The sequence below is a fragment of the Akebia trifoliata genome, chromosome 3 (genome assembly GCF_017979445.1).
Source record: "Akebia trifoliata isolate Shusen 1 chromosome 3, ASM1797944v1, whole genome shotgun sequence".
Classification (NCBI taxonomy): Eukaryota; Viridiplantae; Streptophyta; class Magnoliopsida; order Ranunculales; family Lardizabalaceae; genus Akebia; species Akebia trifoliata.
In genome coordinates, this window is record NC_141377.1 from 39,970,682 (window position 1) to 39,989,778 (window position 19,097).

The 19,097-nt window shown below is 35.3% G+C and overlaps 2 protein-coding genes across 4 annotated transcripts; both read left to right on the forward strand.

Moving 5' to 3' along the window:
• Positions 1-1,941: 1,941 nt before the first annotated feature.
• On the forward strand, positions 1,942-10,533 carry WDR5A (Transducin/WD40 repeat-like superfamily protein). 2 transcript variants are annotated; one of them, XM_086435272.1, is made up of 2 exons: positions 1,942-2,807; positions 8,680-9,916. In XM_086435272.1, the coding sequence occupies exons 1-2, from the start codon at positions 2,163-2,165 to the stop codon at positions 8,800-8,802; spliced, it is 768 nt and encodes a 255-aa protein (XP_086291398.1). In that variant the 5' UTR covers positions 1,942-2,162; the 3' UTR covers positions 8,803-9,916. The 2 variants fall into 2 exon arrangements, with proteins under 2 accessions (XP_086291398.1, XP_086291397.1); XM_086435271.1 differs by lacking the exon at positions 8,680-9,916 and adding an exon at positions 10,012-10,533 and having other exon boundaries at positions 1,945-2,807.
• A 4,568-nt stretch (positions 10,534-15,101) lies between these two features.
• On the forward strand, positions 15,102-18,768 carry LOC147406919 (transcription factor bHLH25-like). Of its 2 annotated transcripts, XM_086435273.1 has the most exons (5): positions 15,102-15,164; positions 15,621-15,702; positions 15,827-16,411; positions 17,171-17,542; positions 18,139-18,768. In XM_086435273.1, exons 2-5 carry the CDS (start codon positions 15,667-15,669, stop codon positions 18,211-18,213), a joined length of 1,068 nt encoding a protein of 355 aa, XP_086291399.1. In that variant the 5' UTR covers positions 15,102-15,164; positions 15,621-15,666; the 3' UTR covers positions 18,214-18,768. The 2 variants fall into 2 exon arrangements, with proteins under 2 accessions (XP_086291399.1, XP_086291401.1); XM_086435275.1 differs by lacking the exon at positions 15,102-15,164 and having other exon boundaries at positions 15,176-15,702.
• Positions 18,769-19,097: the final 329 nt, after the last annotated feature.

Consider the following 19,097-nt stretch of genomic DNA (forward strand, 5'->3'; position numbering starts at 1 on the left):
AATTATGATTTAGATGTTTAAAAATGATTTCATACTTTGAAGCCATTTCAAATGAATGGGTTAGCACTGTAAATCGACACATAAAACACTTTACACAATAATAACAAATCCTTCGCAAAGGTTGATGGATACTTCAAAAAGTCCATGGACCATTTTCAATATATGTGGTTGGGCCTTTGTGAGCTATATATTTCATTGAATACATGCAATGCACATTATTGTAATATTATTTAGAAACGATTTTCTACACCCGAAAGAAAACAAACGTCAACACTATGTGATAGATATGTCTACACTTAATGAAAGGTACACCAACAATATGCATTCACAAACAAACTATTAGAGATAACTTATTGATTTTTTCCATATTAAAAAAAGTCCTTTCTTCATGGGAATATTAGGACTATTTATGTGCTTATTCATCATAGTGATGTAGTTATCTTCCCAACAAAATAATACCATATTCTTCACAAGAGGTTGACATGCACTCCAAAAAGTTGACAAACCATTTTCAAATGTAGTAATCAAACTTTTTTGGGTTTGGTATTTCATCGACCATATATAAGGCATATTGTTTTAGTATTAAAAAATTGTATGTCAATACCATACTTAGAGAAAATTATGTCTACATCATATGATAGATCTGCCAACACTTTGTGAAAGGTATGTCAACAGTATGCATTTACAAACCTTTTTACAAAAAAAAAAAAAGCCATTGGAGTAGAGCTTATTATTGTTTTTTCATCTGCAAAAATACGTATGATCATAGATATATTATGACTCTTTTTATATTCATTCAACATAGTAATGTAGTCAACCTCTCCATCAATATCATATATGAAACCATACACATATTGTTTGAAGAATGTACATGTTTCTTTGAGGTATATTAGGCTTATTTAATTTAGAATCCTAATGAAATCAACAAAACATGTAGTTGTAATACAATTTGTAATCTTCTTACTCTCTTACCTATAATAATATCATCAATCATTCTCCTCCATAACTCTGTTATAGCAACACAAGATATCTACACTAATATTTGGTTTCAAGTTGCAACTCAACTTGGAAAGACAAAGAATACCGATTGTTCGAAAGACATTTATTTGTCAACAATTTATTCATGGCCTGTTAATCATGTATGGAAGTTGCATCAACACTCTATTTAAAATCTATTTGCAAATTTTGCATGATTTGTCAACATTCCTTCTATCATTAATTTGAAGAAAAAATATTAGAATATTGAAATAGTATTTATCTCGCTCATCAATTTGAAGGATCCACATAGAATGAAGAAAAAAGAAGAAGAAGAAGATTTAATACAAATTTGGCTCGTAAAGAAGGAAGCGGATCCTTTGTTGCACAAGTTTAATGTAACACGCGATGGTAATGTTTGGACAGTTGAAAGAGTGCCACATTACTAATACAATAAAATCACATCCTTCAAAAGTTGATAGTTCAGTAGTTGTTCATTTTTAAACTCATGGATCTAACAAAAAAAACTTTTAAAAAAAAAATTAGATCTAAAGCATGATCACAAGAGAGCTGTCATGTTATTTTTTCATACTACGACTCTCTCTCAACCGTGGAAAGATTGCTACAGGAAACGTGTGCTATTTCTTGTAAAAAAAGCTTTTGCTTCCTTATTATGTACCTTATAACTTGTCACACAAATAATAAATTTTCTCAAACAACATCAAATACAAAAAGCATTTGTTTCTACATTCAAGGGCAATTTTGATTAAATTTATAACAAATAGGGAACACTGATAAACTAGTAACACTTTCGGTCTTAACTAAAACTCATGTAATTTTTTGGGAAATTTCCCGATATAAAATACAAATTTTTTTAAACCAGAGACTGACGAGTTGAATCGTGTGAAACGAGTTGACTCGAACGAGTGAACTCGACCCCGTTTTTATAGTATAGATCAGGTCCCCTCCCTCGCATTCTTAAACCCCTGTAAACAATGGTCGAGACTCGAGAGACAGAAACGACTCGCATTACTGTTTTTAGCTTTTACGGACAATCGACTCGTCTATCTTCAACAGACCCATTTGAACCCTCGCAATTTTATTTTCTCAAAACATCTTCAAATTCAGAGTTCCGATTAAATTAAATTAAAAAAAAAAAACCTGTAACACCTCCACCTCCAGTACCAATGGATTCAGATTCAACAGAAGCCATTAAACCCTACACACTGAAAGAAACCCTAACAGGACACAAACGCGCAGTCTCGAGTGTCAAATTCTCTGAAGATGGAAACCTCTTGGGCAGCTCATCAGCTGACAAGACAATCCGTATATGGTCTCCTACTGATGGATCTCTCCTCAAAGAGTTCGAAGGCCACGAACAAGGCATCTCTGATTTCGCTTTCTCCTCTGATTCTCGTTACATTTGTTCTGGTTCAGATGACAAGACTGTACGGATATGGGACGTAGAAACTGGTTTGCAGGTTAAGACTCTGCAAGGCCACACCAATTACGTATTCTGCGTGAATTATAATCCCCAATCGAATATGATTGTATCAGGTTCGTTTGATGAGACTGTTAGGGTTTGGGATGTGAAGACTGGGAAGTGTTTGAAAGTGTTGCCTGCACATTCGGATCCTGTTACGGCGGTGAATTTTAATCGAGATGGGTTGTTGATCGTGTCGAGCAGTTACGATGGGTTGTGTAGGATTTGGGATGCGTCGACCGGGCATTGTATGAAGACTCTTATTGATGATGAGAATCCACCGGTGTCTTTTGTGAAGTTCTCGCCGAATGGGAAGTTTATTCTTGCTGGGACTTTGGATAATACATTGGTGAGTATGTAATCCCTTTAGCTTGTTTTTTCTTTTAAAATAGGAATAATTTTATTATCACTATATTCCATTATTAGTAGTGTTGCGTAAGAATTGTGACATTTTCTCCAATAACTCAAATCTTAGCCATGGATGTGAAGCATACAATCACATACATATATTTACACTCAATGTCAAAAGATAAAATTAAATAGAGGAAAGGAGAGAAGGACACACAAAATTTCTAATGAGGTTAGTGTTCCCTTCTAGTTTTAAATTTTTCTAGGGCTGGTTATAGTTTAATACCCCCTTACCACATATTTGTGGGTAGTTAATGTCCTTTAAATGTCTTCTCATATACGCTAGTGGAGTTTTGTAGTTGCTTATTGCCCGTTTAATGCATTCTCACTTTACTCTTTGGGTTTTCTGGGCAGTTGATGTCCATTTACCGCCTTTATGCACTCGTGGTGTTTTGTGGATAATTAATGTCTCATCATCATACACTCATGGAGTTTTGTTGGCAGTTAATGCCCAATCAATGCCTTTATACGCCTGTGGTGTTTTGCAGACAATGAATGTCTCTCTATTGCCTTACCATGTGGTATTCTTTTGCAAATTTCTTTTTGTATTTAGAAGTCTTTATACATGCTTTACCATATTTTGCTTTAGGAACAACTTGTAAGGTTAGATTTTACTATGGATCTCAAGGTGACGTGTGTCAAGATCTAGACTAATGTCAAAATTTGTTCTCACAAGTTCCAAATAATTTTTTTTTACCTTATTGATTGCACCACATAGGCATCCTGAATGGGTTGGTGTTGGCCTCAAGATATGCACCGTGCATTTTATGCAAACGCCTTGAAGTGCCACATGTATGGCATGGGGAAAAACCAAATTTTGTCCCCTTAATAGTCCCGTCTCGATGGTGGAGCGCAAAGTACTTACCTGTGGTCCGTATATGAGAAATCCATTTCTCTTCGCTAGACATCCTGGAAAGCTTGAGTCTAATTAGGCTGCCTTTTGTTATTGAAAGAATCTATTCGCTTGGAGGAAATTGACTTTGACTTTTATATAACGAGTCTCAAATAACCAACTGCTTACTGAAGGGGTGATCCCTTCGTTGTTTGGAATGCATTTCACTAGCCAAGGGGGTTAATCCTTAGTAGCTCAGATGACATCATTCCTACAAAGGTGGTGAACCCGATGCATCTCGAAGTACATGACCAATTGCCAAGTAAGTGAATTCTTAGTAGTTCAAATGACTTGTTGCTCGTGAAAGGGTTGGAGTGTATGGGCACTTGCCAAGGGCTGCACCCGTAACAACTTGGACAATTTATTGTTTGCAAAGTGGGTTAACCATTAGCAGATCAAAATGTTTGTCACCCACTAAGGAGGATGAACCCTAGTAGCTCAGATGACCCATTCTTTGCAATCCTAAGCAACTCAAAATGGATACTCATTTGCTAAGGGGATGAACCCTAAGCAGTTCGGATGACCCATTGTCTGCAAGGGGGTTAACCTAAAGTAACTTAGAGAGTACGGTCACCTACTAAAGGGATGAACCCTTAGTAGCTTGGATGACTTGTTTCCTATAAATAGGATTCAGAGTGAGATTGCATTTTCATCTTTTTCATTGGATGGTGATGATGGGGGAGTCTACTCATTCCCTAGCATCATTTTGTTTGGGGTGCGTATCTTGGGAGAGTAAGATGACACTTAACTTTCTTGTTTGTTGGACCAACGTGTATATATACATTTTTTTGTAGCCGAGGTAGACATGCCTCTTAGAGCACTCGACTAATTCTTGGGCATGTGCAGTCCCTTTCTTGCCCCACACAAATTGGATAATTTATGGGATAAATCCCTAAGGGTGGTCCCTAAGAGGAGATTCAAACTCAAGACCTCTGTCTCTTGAGGCATGATCATGGCCATCTCTCCAACCGTTTGGGGTTGTGGCCCAAGATATACAGTTAATGGCTTCTCATAAAATTGGAATAAATGGGCTTGATCCATACACTCAGGATGCATGGAAATAAAACCCATATATCCATTTATTGTTGATTGACCAACATTCTTCCCAAGTGCATTAACTATAATGCTTGCATCATAATTTTTTTGATGGTTTGTGGTATAGGTGGGGGTGAAAGACTTATCATTGTTTGAAATGGAAACAATGGTAGATGTGCATCACTTCTTGCTGGAATCTTGTGGATGATGCCAAATATGTGGGAAAAATTATCAATATGTTGTTGATTCCTTGAGATTCTCCCCAACATTTCAAATCTCAATGTTGGATGTGAAATACACAATCACACTTGCAACATAAAAAGCCAAAAAATAAAGGAAACAATAAAAGAACAAATAATTTATTGATGAGGTTTGTCACCCCAAACTTACATCTTTGGACAAGAGAGAGAGAGAGAGAGAAAGAGAGAGAGAGAGAGAGTGAGTGAGAATATACCATTTTTCATAGGATTACAAGTAGTAAATTACAAGCTTGTCCCCACTTATTAAATAAACTTTGTAGAAGAGAAGATGAAAAGTGGACCCCCTTTGTTACTATTTCCCCCCTCCCCTTTTTTGGTTGTCTCCCTCTCTAGTTATAGTTTTTTTTTTCCAGGGTTGGGTAGTTTAATGTCCCTTACCATAAATTTGTGTGTATTTATCACCCTTTCAGTGTCTTGTCACATACGCTCGTAGAGTTTGTTCCCAGTATTTTACCTTACTTTTGTGGTTTTGCGGGTGGTTAATTCCCATTTGTTGCCTTCATGCTCTTGTTGTGTTTTGTGGACAATTAATGTCTTCTCACCATACGCTCATGGTGTTTTGGTGGACAATTAATGTCCTCACACACTCATGGTGTTCTGCTAACAAATAATGTTTGTTTATTGCCTTCATATGCTCTTGGTATTTTACATTAGTTTCTTTTTTCTTCTTTAAGAGTCTTTATAATTGTTTTATCATAATTTGTTTTAGGAACAGCTTATTCAAGCTTATAGAGGTCGGATGCTAGCGTGTATCTCAAATTGATGTGTCAATATCTTGACAAATGGAAAATATTTTCTCCATAAGTCCCATTTCAAAATTTTTACCTTATCAATTGTGCCACGTTGACGTTTTTAATTGATGGACACGTGCCTAACCTTGTGATGCACATTAGACATTTTATGCACATTTCTTTAACTGCCACGTGCCTGGTATAAGGAAAAATCAATTTCCCCCCTCAAGTAGATTGTTTGCATAGTGTGAACGATTTTTTTGTATGCTTGTAGCCTTGTATGAAAATTCACATCCTGAACTGGTCCTTTTGTATCTTGAAAATGTTAAGCCTTTTTTTTGCCTTGTTTGTGACAATTTTTAATTCCAAAAAGCATGTAAATTGGAAAATATATTGTGATCCAAAAGGTCTCCTTAATTTTTTTTTTCTTTTTTGGGTGTAATGAAGAGTATTCCAAAATTGATAAGGAAGGACTAATCCCTGTGGATGCATGCAATCATTTGCAAACCACGTGCAACGGGTAAGCCTGGGGGGAGTTGGACACATGACCTTGGGGAGCATACCCATGTTGCCGAGCCACTCGCTACCCGTATGGGTTGGACTCGTTAATTCTAATGATCATTTTGAGCCTTGTTTTGATAACATCGAAGAACATCTACCTGTTAATTCACTTGAAAAGGGCACTTCCACGGATAGGAGTACGTGCTGGATAACAATCTCAACCATTTACCAATAAAAAACCTATCTCAACCATTTTTAGGATCACCTGTTTCTGATTTATGGTACATGGATGATGAACCAATCAATAGGTGAACACTTTGTTTAACTGAAATAGATTCCACATTTTTTTACCTTTAAGAAGAATTTAGTCATCTCGATGACAAAGAGAATTTTACTTGCATGGACGACAAATGCAGCTTTAACAATAAGGGTTTCCTAGGAAAAGATTTGTTCATGGCCAAAAAAAAGTGTATGTGATGTCCAAGAGAAAAGCATACATGTGACATTTGTTTATTACTCTTTTTATTTGGTAGACCCTTCATTGACGTTACAATAGCAGCAAAAGGGATAAGGTTGGAAGCTTTGTGGCGGACACAACAACATTCTTTCAGAATACCGGGCTTCGATGGAAAAACTGAGATATGGAATAGTCATGAAAAGAATGCTTCGACTTTGGCAATGTTTCTGCTGCTTCTCATTGTGTAAATGTTAATCAAAAAAGTTCCTTTAGAGGTTTGGTTGGTTCTTCCTTCAGTTTAGTTGAAGGAGCATCAATGTTGTATTATGAATCTATTTTAGGTGTTTCATGGGAAAGCCCATGATGCAGGACAATGAGGTTCACTTAGAAAGGGATGGAATGGATTTAGGCTTTTTATGGGTTAAAACAAAGGCTTTTAGGCCATATGGATGGAAAACAATGATTAGGTTGCATTTAGGGCAATGGCACTGGATTCTGGCTTTAAAAAAAAAAAAAGGTTCTATCACTTGGAAGAGCCATTACTTTTCCTTGAATGTCATATATGCTTTATCTGGCTATCCTCTATAGAGTGCTGAGTTATTTTTCTTTCCTCAAATATTGGACCTTGTCATTTCCTTGACGGCAAACAAAGAATAATGAAATGGGAAGTCTGAGCACAAGAAGTACCTCATGTTGATTGAGAAGATTTATGTTTACCTAAATGTTTTACTAGGAGGGTGTTACCAGGCCATGATGACTTTTTTTTTTTTACAAGTATAGCTCTTTATTAGAAAAAGAAAAGAGGGACATTGCCTTATAGGTTGAGGTGTACTAAGGATAACATAGAAAGCAAAAGAAAACCAAGATGTATCTATTAACAAGATCGTCAAAAAAACACTCCTTGAAACTCTCTGAGAGGTATGTATTCGACATCAGCCTCAATTGGTGTGTAATAGAACTCTATCTCAACATGGGGTTGTTCCTGCATGTTGGACTGCTTAAAGGAGGTAAGCGGCAGTGGCACTCTAATGCACTGAATGAGTTATATTCAACATCAGAGTATTGCAAAATTGGCCAAAGAAACTACTCGCTGGAGTTCCGATGTGGTGGCTGTGCTGCTTCTATACTGTGATGCTTGATCTAGCTACAATTTGTTTGTTTGTTAATGGTTTAGTGTCTAGTATTGTCCCCAAAGAAAGTCCCTAACCACAAAATTTTATTAAATTGGTATCTCAAACACTAAGTAGAGATGCTTACCATCAAAGCCTTACCCCAAGGATTTGGGGTCCGACTAAATGAATCCTTTTCCTCCATTCACTCTTTCCAGAGCCACGTTTTCTGTTATTGAATGCATATTCATATCTGCTTCCACTATCTCAATCCATGCTCTTTTGGGTTCTTCTCTTGCTTCTTAGAACCTTCAACTGGAGTAGTTTATGATTTATTAGTTTTTCCTTGAGAAGTGTATCACAGGGCTCATATTTTTGGACTCTGTCTGGAAGACAGAAGTATTAGACAGTTGTTCATTCAAGAGGATACATACATTGTTCTGTTTTCGCAATTTATTTTGGTCCTGTTTCCTTGTTAATATGAAGTCCTTGAATCGGTTGAGATCTGCAAATAATGTATGTTTGGTCTCAGGAAAGCCATCACACACAATCTTGGAGAGATTATTATTTAATGACAATTCTGAGAATTCTTACTTGTGAACAGAAACTTCTATATTTCCCCCTCATTGGTTCGATTCCATTCACATTCCAATTTACTGTATACCAGACACTAACCAAAAACCATATTCCAGTTATTCGCTTGTTTCTCTCTACATGTTTACAGGATTGGGATCCTCTGGTGTCATGTTCCTATAAGAGCTCTTTGGTATGATAGAGATCTCATTTGATACTGCTTGTTTGATGACTGATATCTAGTTTCTCCTGCATTGGGTGTTTTGTCTTTTGAGGTGGAGCCGTTGGATCCTCGAGTCGGGCACTTGGGTGGAAATAATATTTCATGTTAGCTTTGGCCCACACTTGCTTTGTTCTCATCCTGCTGTGAGAGTATGATTGCTCAAACGTGTTTCTGCAAAGCACTTTGTTTGTTGATACAATGGAAAAAAAAAGTAGGGATCTTGTCGTTCTGCTTGAGAATGTTAAAGTACGGAATAAAAAAAAGATGTAAAGGGAAAAAAATGCTGGCAACTTTGCACAACCATCCTTTTTTACTTTATTTTAACAGTTTGCTTTGATTATCTTGAATCCTGAGACCATTTGTATAGTTCATCCCTTCCATACCTTTCGCATCTTCATTTGCTTGCAATAAGTTTTGACTGATATGGTTCCTTTCCTTTGGATTATGCTGAACTATATCTCCAAAAATAAATTTTGCTGCTTATAAATCCTATTGTTTTTTATAAGTAAAATTTATAGCCATGGAAGTAAACGAGGTTCAAAAATGGATAACAAGAGGTCGGGGTGAGCTGCCTAGGCAAAACAAAAGAAAGCAAAGAATACAATCAAATCAAGCACCCCATCATGGCGCTTCCTGCTCAAGCGCCCCATCAAGTGCCTCGTTGTTAGAAGAGTGGGTTAACAATGCTTTCTCATCCAGAAAAAAAGGTTCCTTTGGGCTATTCTTCCCTCGGCTATTGCTTGGTGGATGTGGAACGAGAGAAATAACAGGGTGTTCAATAATAAGATGAGAAGCCGTCACGGCAGTTTCTTGGAGATCTTGGGCTTTTTGTATCTTTGGTCTAAACAGAACATAGACTTTGCGGGAGTTACTTTTGATGACTTTCTTTTTAGATGGAACTCTTTATGTAATCACTAACGTCTTAACTTTCCTTCTTTTTTTGCTCTTTGAGAGGCCTCCTCGGCCTCCCTGTACTTTTTTTTCCCTTTTATCAATATATTATACTAATAAAAAAAATGGCGCTATCTACTCAATCAGCTCCGTTTTCATTGTGATATTTCATTCGATCAATGTTGTTGAATTTTATGTCAAAAGCCAATCAATTAATTAGTTTGAAATGGAACTAAAATGAATTACCTTTTATGTGTTAAATTCTTGGCATCCTCTTCGATGTTTCTCCTTTCTTTGCACATGTTTGTGTGGCTATGCACATAAACATATTTATTTAGCTTATCAAATCTTTTTTCTTTCTTTTTGACAGGTACTTAAAATAAATTTAGCTTCTATTGCCCTAACTTGTTATTACTTGTTAAACATTCTCTGATATTAGTTTTGACACATATCCTATGGTGTCTGGTCTGCAGAGACTATGGAACTTTTCGACTGGGAAATTTCTGAAGACATACACTGGACATGTTAATTCAAAATTCTGCATTTCTTCTACATTTTCTATAACAAATGGGAAATATATTGTCAGTGGTTCCGAAGATAACTGTGTTTACTTGTGGAACCTTCAGACCAAAGAAGTGGTTCAGAAATTAGAAGGTCACACAGACACTGTTATTTCTATCTCATGTCACCCTTCTGAGAACATGATCGCATCTGGTGCAATTGGGAATGACAAGACGGTGAAGATCTGGACTCAGGAAAAAAATTGATTGTTCCTCTGGTAACTCACTTTGTTGCTTATAGAACCCCAGTCATTGCTGAATGAAAATTTTCCTTCTAATCTTTCTGCTTTATGGTGTAGTCTTCGCTTAGATTATTGTATTTGAGGATCTTATTTTAGGACCAAATTGTAGACATTAAAATAGAAAACCTGATATTTATCATTTATCCTGATTTGCATATTTACTATTCAAGAAATTAAAACAGACATTTTTATATCAGACATGTCATGAAGTGTATTTCCTTCAACTTTTCCATCTATTTGGGAAACAGTTTTCTCAATAAAGAATAACAGGGTTTGTCACCCATGTGGGAAACAATTTTTCTAGAGAAACGGGTTTCCCTGGAAAAGCCAGCTTAGCATTGAAATGCCTTGATTGGATCTGTAAGACGGGGCGGGAGTACACTCCCATATGTTTCTCTGGCACCAAAATGCTTATTACTCTTATACAAAGAATTCGTGACTTTATATTGGCGTTGGTGAAACTAGCGGTTTGGTTAAGCACGGTCATGACCAACAAGGTTGCAACTCTATTGTTAGTGAACTTGATCAGCATAGCCATGAGCATGAAGTCCTTTCACCATATGAATGCCTATGGGATGAAGCTTACAAAGTTCACTTTGTGTACTGTCCTCACTTGTGTCTAACTCATGAATTTGTGCTCTCGAGTTATTCAAATGGGCATTGAAGGAAATCTCTTTCTAAACATTGTAATTACTGATTTAGTCAGAATATGAGATGATAACTGATGCAAGGGGGTATATTCAATGGTATAAAGGAGCGTTGCATGATGTGGAGAACATACTCTAATGTCCAAGTTAAGAGGAGAATAAGCAATCTTGAAATCTTTTTTTGTTTTTGCTTATTGTGGTTATTCTCACACTTCGGGTGAGACTAATACCACAGTCACATGCACCGCCCCCTCAGAAAGTCCTACGTGCAATTGGTTGAGTCGAGGGTCAACCAGACCCTGGAGGGTGGCCCCAAGGAATACATTACTTCTAGGGGTTTTGAACACTTGACCTACCCTTCCCAAGGAGTTTATCAAGGCTCGGCTTACACAAAGCAATCTAATCAAGGACTATACACACATCGTTATTCTCCCATGTATTCATAAATTTCTTGTGTTAATGTTGTTTGCCAGATGTCTCTGGATCTCATGGGATCTTCCTCGATTTGGGGGGTATTTTCCAAATCACTTTTCATTCTTTAATGAAGCTTTCCATCTCATGTTTGCCTGGCATTGGCTGCAAAATTCTGGGGATTACCCCAACTTCTGGGTCTGGATCATTTATTAATATCTTATTTATTTATTTATTATTATTATTTTTCAGTATCGAGATTTCAAAATTGATGGGTTGGACTATAAAAGTGATTCTCCCATGATAAGAATAACAAACTTAGCTTAAAGTCAAAAGTAATGCAAGACCTGTTTCTTGTGATTTTGGAACCTGTTTCCTACTAATATTTCTCATGAAATGGTTTTTTTGTTTTGTTTTTTAATTTTTATTTTTACTGTGGTTACAATATGTTGAATAAGCACAAAAGAGAGAATGATTTTAGATTTTGAAATCACTTTTCAAATATAGTGCAAGTCAAATGAGATTATGGAATCTGAATATCAGTTTTCACAATCTGACTATCCATAATAAGAATCTAACAATTTGAACCAAATGCCTTGAAGTTTTGTGGCAATTATAGTGCCTTACTAGATAAAACGAGTGTTGCAAGCAATGCCGAAGATATATGTCATACATTCGTATTGACAATACCAGTTAAATAATCAAATACTAAAATAAAATATAAAATCAAAAGAGGGGCCAAAAAGGATTTGTCCTTCAATGATGAAAACTCATTTAAACTATGTTAAACGACATCTCTTGAAGGATCATTTGGGTACAACTAAACACTTTGAGATCTAAATTGTGTATTTGTACCAGACTGGGACAGTATCTCTTGCGAATCTTGATGCTAAAGGACCCAAGTTCTCATTTGTGCTTATATTTGTGATTTTTTATCCAAAATTTCATCATTTTATACTTTGCCCCGTCTCGCTTTCAGTACCATCTCTTCTTCCAAGGGTAATGCGTTATAAGCAGAAACAACAATTCCAAACAAGCCCCAAACCAATCAAGATCGGATTTTAGAGCCAGCCTTACTAAGGACAAGGATTTCTATTCTAATAAATTAAATATAGAGATATCTGATAGTTTATGTCCCCCAAGACTTGGTCAATGAAACTATGGTCACTCACCATTTGAATGGAAACAAATCTTGGTTACTTGATTTTGTAGGTAAATCATTATTAATTATCATTTTATAACATACATCACTTGGCATGTATAATTATTGTGATCATAATTATTTTACAAGATCCCCTACCCGGGGTGGAGCTAGGACTTTTCCCATGTGGGGGCAAGTAAGAGAGGAAATTTTTGTGTGAGGGGATAACTAAGAATAAATTTTTTTTTTTTTTTTTTGTGGGGGGGCAATAGCGACGAATCGATTTATCCACTGCTATAATTTATTGCGATAACTTAAACTCCTTATGAATATTGAAAATTCTTGTGGGGGCAAGTGCCCCCACTGTAAATCCGCCCATGTCCCCTAATAATGATTGTATATATAACTAATTTCATTTATGAATGATTTGATATATATATTGAACATACTAATATATATATATATATATAAATAAGAGAAAGATAAAAAATGACATGAATTTGAATAATTACAAAAATACACACAAGAAGATGATCTTTAACTGATTATATGGTTTGTGAAAGAGTTAAATAGCACAATATATTTCATGGGCCGACTTTGAAAATTTGAGATAAGGTATAGATTATAGATGACGAGATCAACAACGATGATTGCTATATAATTTCATACAGAGTGCGTAATTCAAAACTCTTTGTCATTATTGATCATTTTAATTATTATTTGTTTGGGTTATTTTAAAGGAAAATACTAGCCTCATATTATCGGCTAGAGGCTCTCGATCGACATGACTCTTGGGATGGAAGGGATTCCCAAGAAATTGTCAACAAAGATTTTTGTTTAGAAAGTCATGTTTAAGCTGATGAACCAATGACATGATGCCATGTGTATTAAATGTGCAAGAGTGCTTGGTTAGTAGAGAGTAAATTTAGGAGTAGTTTAAGAACTTATTTAATATTTTTTCAATACACATGGCATTATGCCATTGGTTCATCAACTTACCACATTACTTTCTAAACAGTAAATCTCTGTTTAGAAAGTGTATCCTTAGGAAAAAGTGTATTAATCCTTAGAAGAGTGGAATTAATCTCAAGGAAATCCATGTTTTATCTCAAATGCTAATGGTCATCAACCTGTTGATAAAAAAGTCTTATTTTAGAACCTGGACATATATATATATATATATATGGGTCAGGTTCAAGGGACATACGAGAAAACATATGTAAAAATAATGTAACATTAATAAATTTTCAAAATATGGGTTAGAAGTTTCGGATTGAGCTGATTTTTTGTGACGAAGATCTCTATGATGGGAAGATCATCTGGAAAAAAAAAATCAGTCCAATCTGAAACTTCCAACCCCATTAAAAGTGATTTAGAATGTGGATCGTCGACTTTTTACAAATTTTTGTCAATAATTTGTAAATCACTTTTGATGGATTTAGAAGTTTCTGATTGAGCTGATTTTTTGTGAGGATGATCTTCTCATCATAGTGACCATCCTCACAAAAAATCAGCTCAATCCAAAACCTCTAACCCATATTTTGAAAAACCATTGTTTTTTCAAATGTTTTTACACATGGCCCTTGAACCGCCCCATATATATATATAAACTTCTATAATTTAGGGATATTCTATGATCCAAGTCTTGAAAAAAAAAAGTGATGAGATTTGGTCCCATCGGATCTAAACAATCTTGTTTTTTTGAACATGAAGAGATAAAGAAGCCATTGAAATTGCCGGAAATACTAGGCCTACTAAAGGCACAAAAATAGAGGGTAAATTGAAAGTTGTCATAGAATGGATACCTCGATTTAATATTTGTACCTGTTATAAAGATATCTTATGATAAGTTGATAAGTATATCTATTAAAATGGCATGACGCCATGTTTATTAAATGAGCAAAAGTGATTGATCATAGAGTGAAAATTTAGGGAGCAGATTAAGTAGTTTATTTTTAGGAACTTTTCGGTACACATGGTGTCGTGCCATTGGTTCCTCAGCTTAGCCCATAACTTTCAAAACAACAAATTCATAATTTACAAAGGTAGTTGAGTAATTCTTCGAAATTACATCAACCCCTCATAAGTGCAAGATTATTTCTTTGTCCCTTGACTTTTAATTAATCTCACTTAAATAGATAAAAAGTCGGAAATACCCTCATTTAAAATAAATAAATAAAAGGGATTTACTTGTAGCAAGAATTCAACCAAATATTTGTTTATTCAATATTAGTTGAGGATTAATTTTTAAAAGAGTTGAAAAACAGTATAAACGCTTGGAACAATGTGAACTTGCTAAAGTGCTAAACTATACTCAATGGCTTAATTATTAAGATTCCAGCTTATTATAGTTGACTGTTTAAAGATTACAAACTTATTTAATCTTGTTTTTTAAATGAAACGCTATCTCCATCAATCCCAAGTTGTGATTTTTCTAAGACTCACGTCAGCAATTCGTGTAAGAGAAAATAAAAACTAAAGAGAGAGAGCCTACCATTGGAACAGTGAAGGAAGGAGACTGTTCACACGTGTGTAGAGGTTCTTTCTTATATTATTAGCTATAAAAGAAGGAAGGAGTCTTCTGTTGGTGCTTTAGGAAAAGAAGCTTTGAGTCTTCTTTAGTGGGTGAGTTTTCATGTCTCCTTCTTCCTAAAATCTTGGGTTTTGCACTACTTTTCCTAAAATTTTGGAGTTGCTCAAAAACTCCAAAATTTGAACCTGTTTTGGATTTTGGGTCTTTGGAAGTGAAGTGAAACTTGAATCATTATTGACGAAATTAAGCTCTTTTGAGCCTTAATCTGTTGGGTTTCTCTTTGTTCTGGTTATAGCAATCTCATTCTATGAAAATATATGGATTTTGAAAATTGATTTTCTTTCAACTCCTTAGAAAAAATATTGAATTTTTTTTACTTATATTACTTCAGACTTGGGATTTCTCAGATGCTAAGATCTTGGCAATTACATATATTTCTTCTTTTTTCCTCAATCCATGTTTTCAATTGAAATTTGAGCTCTATTTATTTTAGTTTTGAAGCCCATTATTTCAATTCTTCTTTAATTCTTGCAATTTTTTTTTCCTAGGATCTTATCAAGGTCTTCTACACAATATAAGATCAAATCTATACTAATGGAGACTTCATCGATCCGATGGTTATCAGAAATGGTAGGATTATTATGTTAAGTCCTTATTGTTCCTAAAATTCATCTACAAGAAATGCATCAATAGCTAGTTTAATTTGATTGTTCAAAGCAAACACTATAGAGGAGTTTTCTTGTCCAATTTACAGGGAATAGAAGATCCCAACTTCATCCATCAATATGGGTTCAACTCTCTTGATGAATTCACCACACATCAAATAATATCTGCACTTGGAGAAGATTTCCAACACTCTTTCTCCTCTGAGAGCTTCTTGTCTTACCCGCCTTTCAACCCAAGAATCACCTCCACCACCACCAATTCTCAGAGTGGTTTCGAGAGACCCGCAAAGCAGATCAAAACTGATAGTTGGGATTCTTGCACCACCACCGAAAATGCATCAAACACCAAATCTTCTTCTCCAAGCATTCTTTCTTTTGGGAATATGAATTCGCAGAACGATCCTCAATTTTCTTACGGGAATATATTTGGTGCTGTGAAGCCTAAAGAGGAGGCGGTGTCGGTGTCGACCATCCCTTCAAATATTTTGATTCCACATGGCTCCTATGTGAACCAGAGTTATGCATTAAAAGCTAACCAGGGAACTAAGAGGACTACCATGGCGACTAAGCCACCATCTTATACTCAAGATCACATCATGGCAGAGAGGAAGCGGCGTGAGAAGCTTAGTCAGAGGTTCATTGCTCTATCCGCCATTGTCCCCGGCCTAACCAAGGTATACCCTTTTCTTTCTTGAATTTCTCCTGTCAAGATTTCACTTCCGATATATTTTTCATGATAGAATGTTCATTGAGGTCCTAATGATTTAAAGCTGAAAGTGTCACCTAATCAAACAACAGTTTTTGTCCATCAACGAAACAAAGAATTAGTAATCTTATTAGGAGATGTCAAGTGTTTGCTCAAACTGTTAACTTGACATTATCCTCCTTTATACAGCAGCGTGGGACTAACAATGTAGTGTAAAGATTCTCTAATGTTTAAATTGTTCTTTTTTCGGATTAAAAGGGTGTCATCCCTACGAAATCGTGCTCGATTAATTTCTTCAACATATGGCATAACTTCCCTGACTTGTAGTTTTTCAGCCCTTAATTAATTCTAAGGGTTCCTTTGATATTTCTCTTCCTTGGTTAGTAAATCTTTTTCAAATTTCGAAAAAAAGAACATATATACATGATTTGCTTGATTCCTCTTTTTTTTTAGGCTGGCCTTTATTCAAATTCAAAGACAAGTTCTAATTGGGAAGGATGGAAGCTAGCTCATGGTTTACATTCGACTTAACTAATCCAATCAGAGAAATTAACATAATCAAGTTTCTGAATTTTTTATTATTTTTTATTTTTGCATAAAGGGGTGAGCTAGATCAAAAGGAAACACTTGCCTAAATTGAAAGATTTTAACGAGTTAGCATAAGGTGTTGGAAGAATTTGTTTTACAAAAATGTCGATTGAACATTTTTTTTAAATCCTTATTACAGATGGATAAGGCTTCTATTCTTGGAGATGCTATAAAGTACTTGAAACAACTCCAAGAGCGAGTAAAAATACTTGAGGAGCAAACCACAAAGAAGATGATGGAGTCCGTCGTCTTTATAAAGAAATCTCAGCTCTCTACCGATGATGATACCTCTTCCTCTGATGAGAACTTCACTGACCATTCTGATGAGTCACTCCCTGAAATCGAAGCTAGAGTATGCGATAAGAACGTCTTAATAAGAATTCATTGTGAGAAACACAAAGGAATTCTAATGAAAACTCTCGCCGAAATTGAAAAGCTTCATCTAATTGTTGTCAATTCCAGTGCCATGCCATTTGGTGATTCTGCTCTTGACATAACTGTAACTGCTCAGGTAATTTCTGACTCCCACACCAAATTTTTATCACACACACCAAATGAAGAAAATAAATGTAGTGTCTAGGGTGCTAACAATCATTTTATTTTTTGATTACCACATCCTTATCCATTTCTTATTCTCCAAAATAAAATTTTGATTTGGGTTTCTACTTTAATCATAAAAGCTCTTCGTCTTTGACCTCGAAAAGGCTAGCGCAACTACTCCCCCTTTTTTTTTTTTCTTCGATTTCTTCGATTTCATATATATCCTCATGTGGTGTGGTACCTTGTAGTTTCATCAATTGATGTGGACATATAAACTCTCTTTTTTCAAAACTAAAAAGGAAAAAACATTATATTTAATTTGTGTGAGTGAGTGAAACACAAGTGTTAAAAAAAAAAAAAATCATCCAATGACATTAACAACACAAATAAAGATGATGAATTCTTTAGTCCAATTGGGTCTTCTAAATAAGAGATGAAGGAAGGTAAAAATAGTTCAACTACTTTCATGTTTCATTTTGTTGAACTTTTGTGTCTTAGAAGATGAATTGATGTTTCTTTTTTTTAAATAATTATTGTTGTTGTTGCTTCAATTTCTATTTCTTGCAGATGGACGTAGAATTTTGCATGACAGTGAAGGATCTGGTGAAGAATCTACGGTCAGCATTTCGTCAGTTCATGTGAAAAAGGAAGAATAAAGTCAATCCAGTTCTCTTCTTTTTTAGCTTCTTAGTACCTTAGAAGCTTTTTGTAATAAGGAATAAAACAAGGCCTGTAATCTCCTTGTCTTTCTTCTCCTTTTTAGACCATCTCTCATCTTATCCACCACACCAACTTTATTGCCGTTTGTTTGGCTGCGAGGTTAGTTTTGCAGGAGGGTTTTTGTGACATTTTCACATTTTGTTTTTTCGTGGTTGACTCATTGACCACGTTTTGTTATCCTCTCCTGCTGTACTGTAAAATAAACCCAAGTGGCTTTGTTTGACTTTTTTGAGAGGTTGACTTTGCAACCGACCTCTTTCCTCTTCCTCTCCCTCAATGTGTCTTTTTGTTTGTTGAGAGAAAATGGTCGTTTTACATATATATGGAGAGAGATAGAACAAGCTTTGTTTAATCATGGAGTTTGATTTAGTATTTTTAGGGCTTTTCCTATTTGTAGTGTATCAGTCTATGTTTTGTAAGGGATTGGCTAATTAAGTTTTTTAATTTACAGTCTCATTCAACTGTTACTTAATTGGTTTTTTTTTTTTTTTTTGCAATGTCTCTTCTTGTTATGTAATGGGTTAATTGATAATGAAATAAAAATAGATGAGTCGTGCTGGGGTGACACAAAGGGAGAGACAAAGGTGACAAAAACTCGTGGTGGCACGTACATTACAGTAGATGCTTTTTCGCAATATACAAGTAAAAAGCATCTATGGTAATGTGCGCGCCACACATCATTTTTGTCATCTTTGTGTCATTCCAGCATTTTCCAAATAGATATTGTTACTTCGTAAAGCTTTAAATACTGTTATGGAGTTGTGGAACGGTTCAGCAATACCACTATTTTCAACAGAAGTACATTA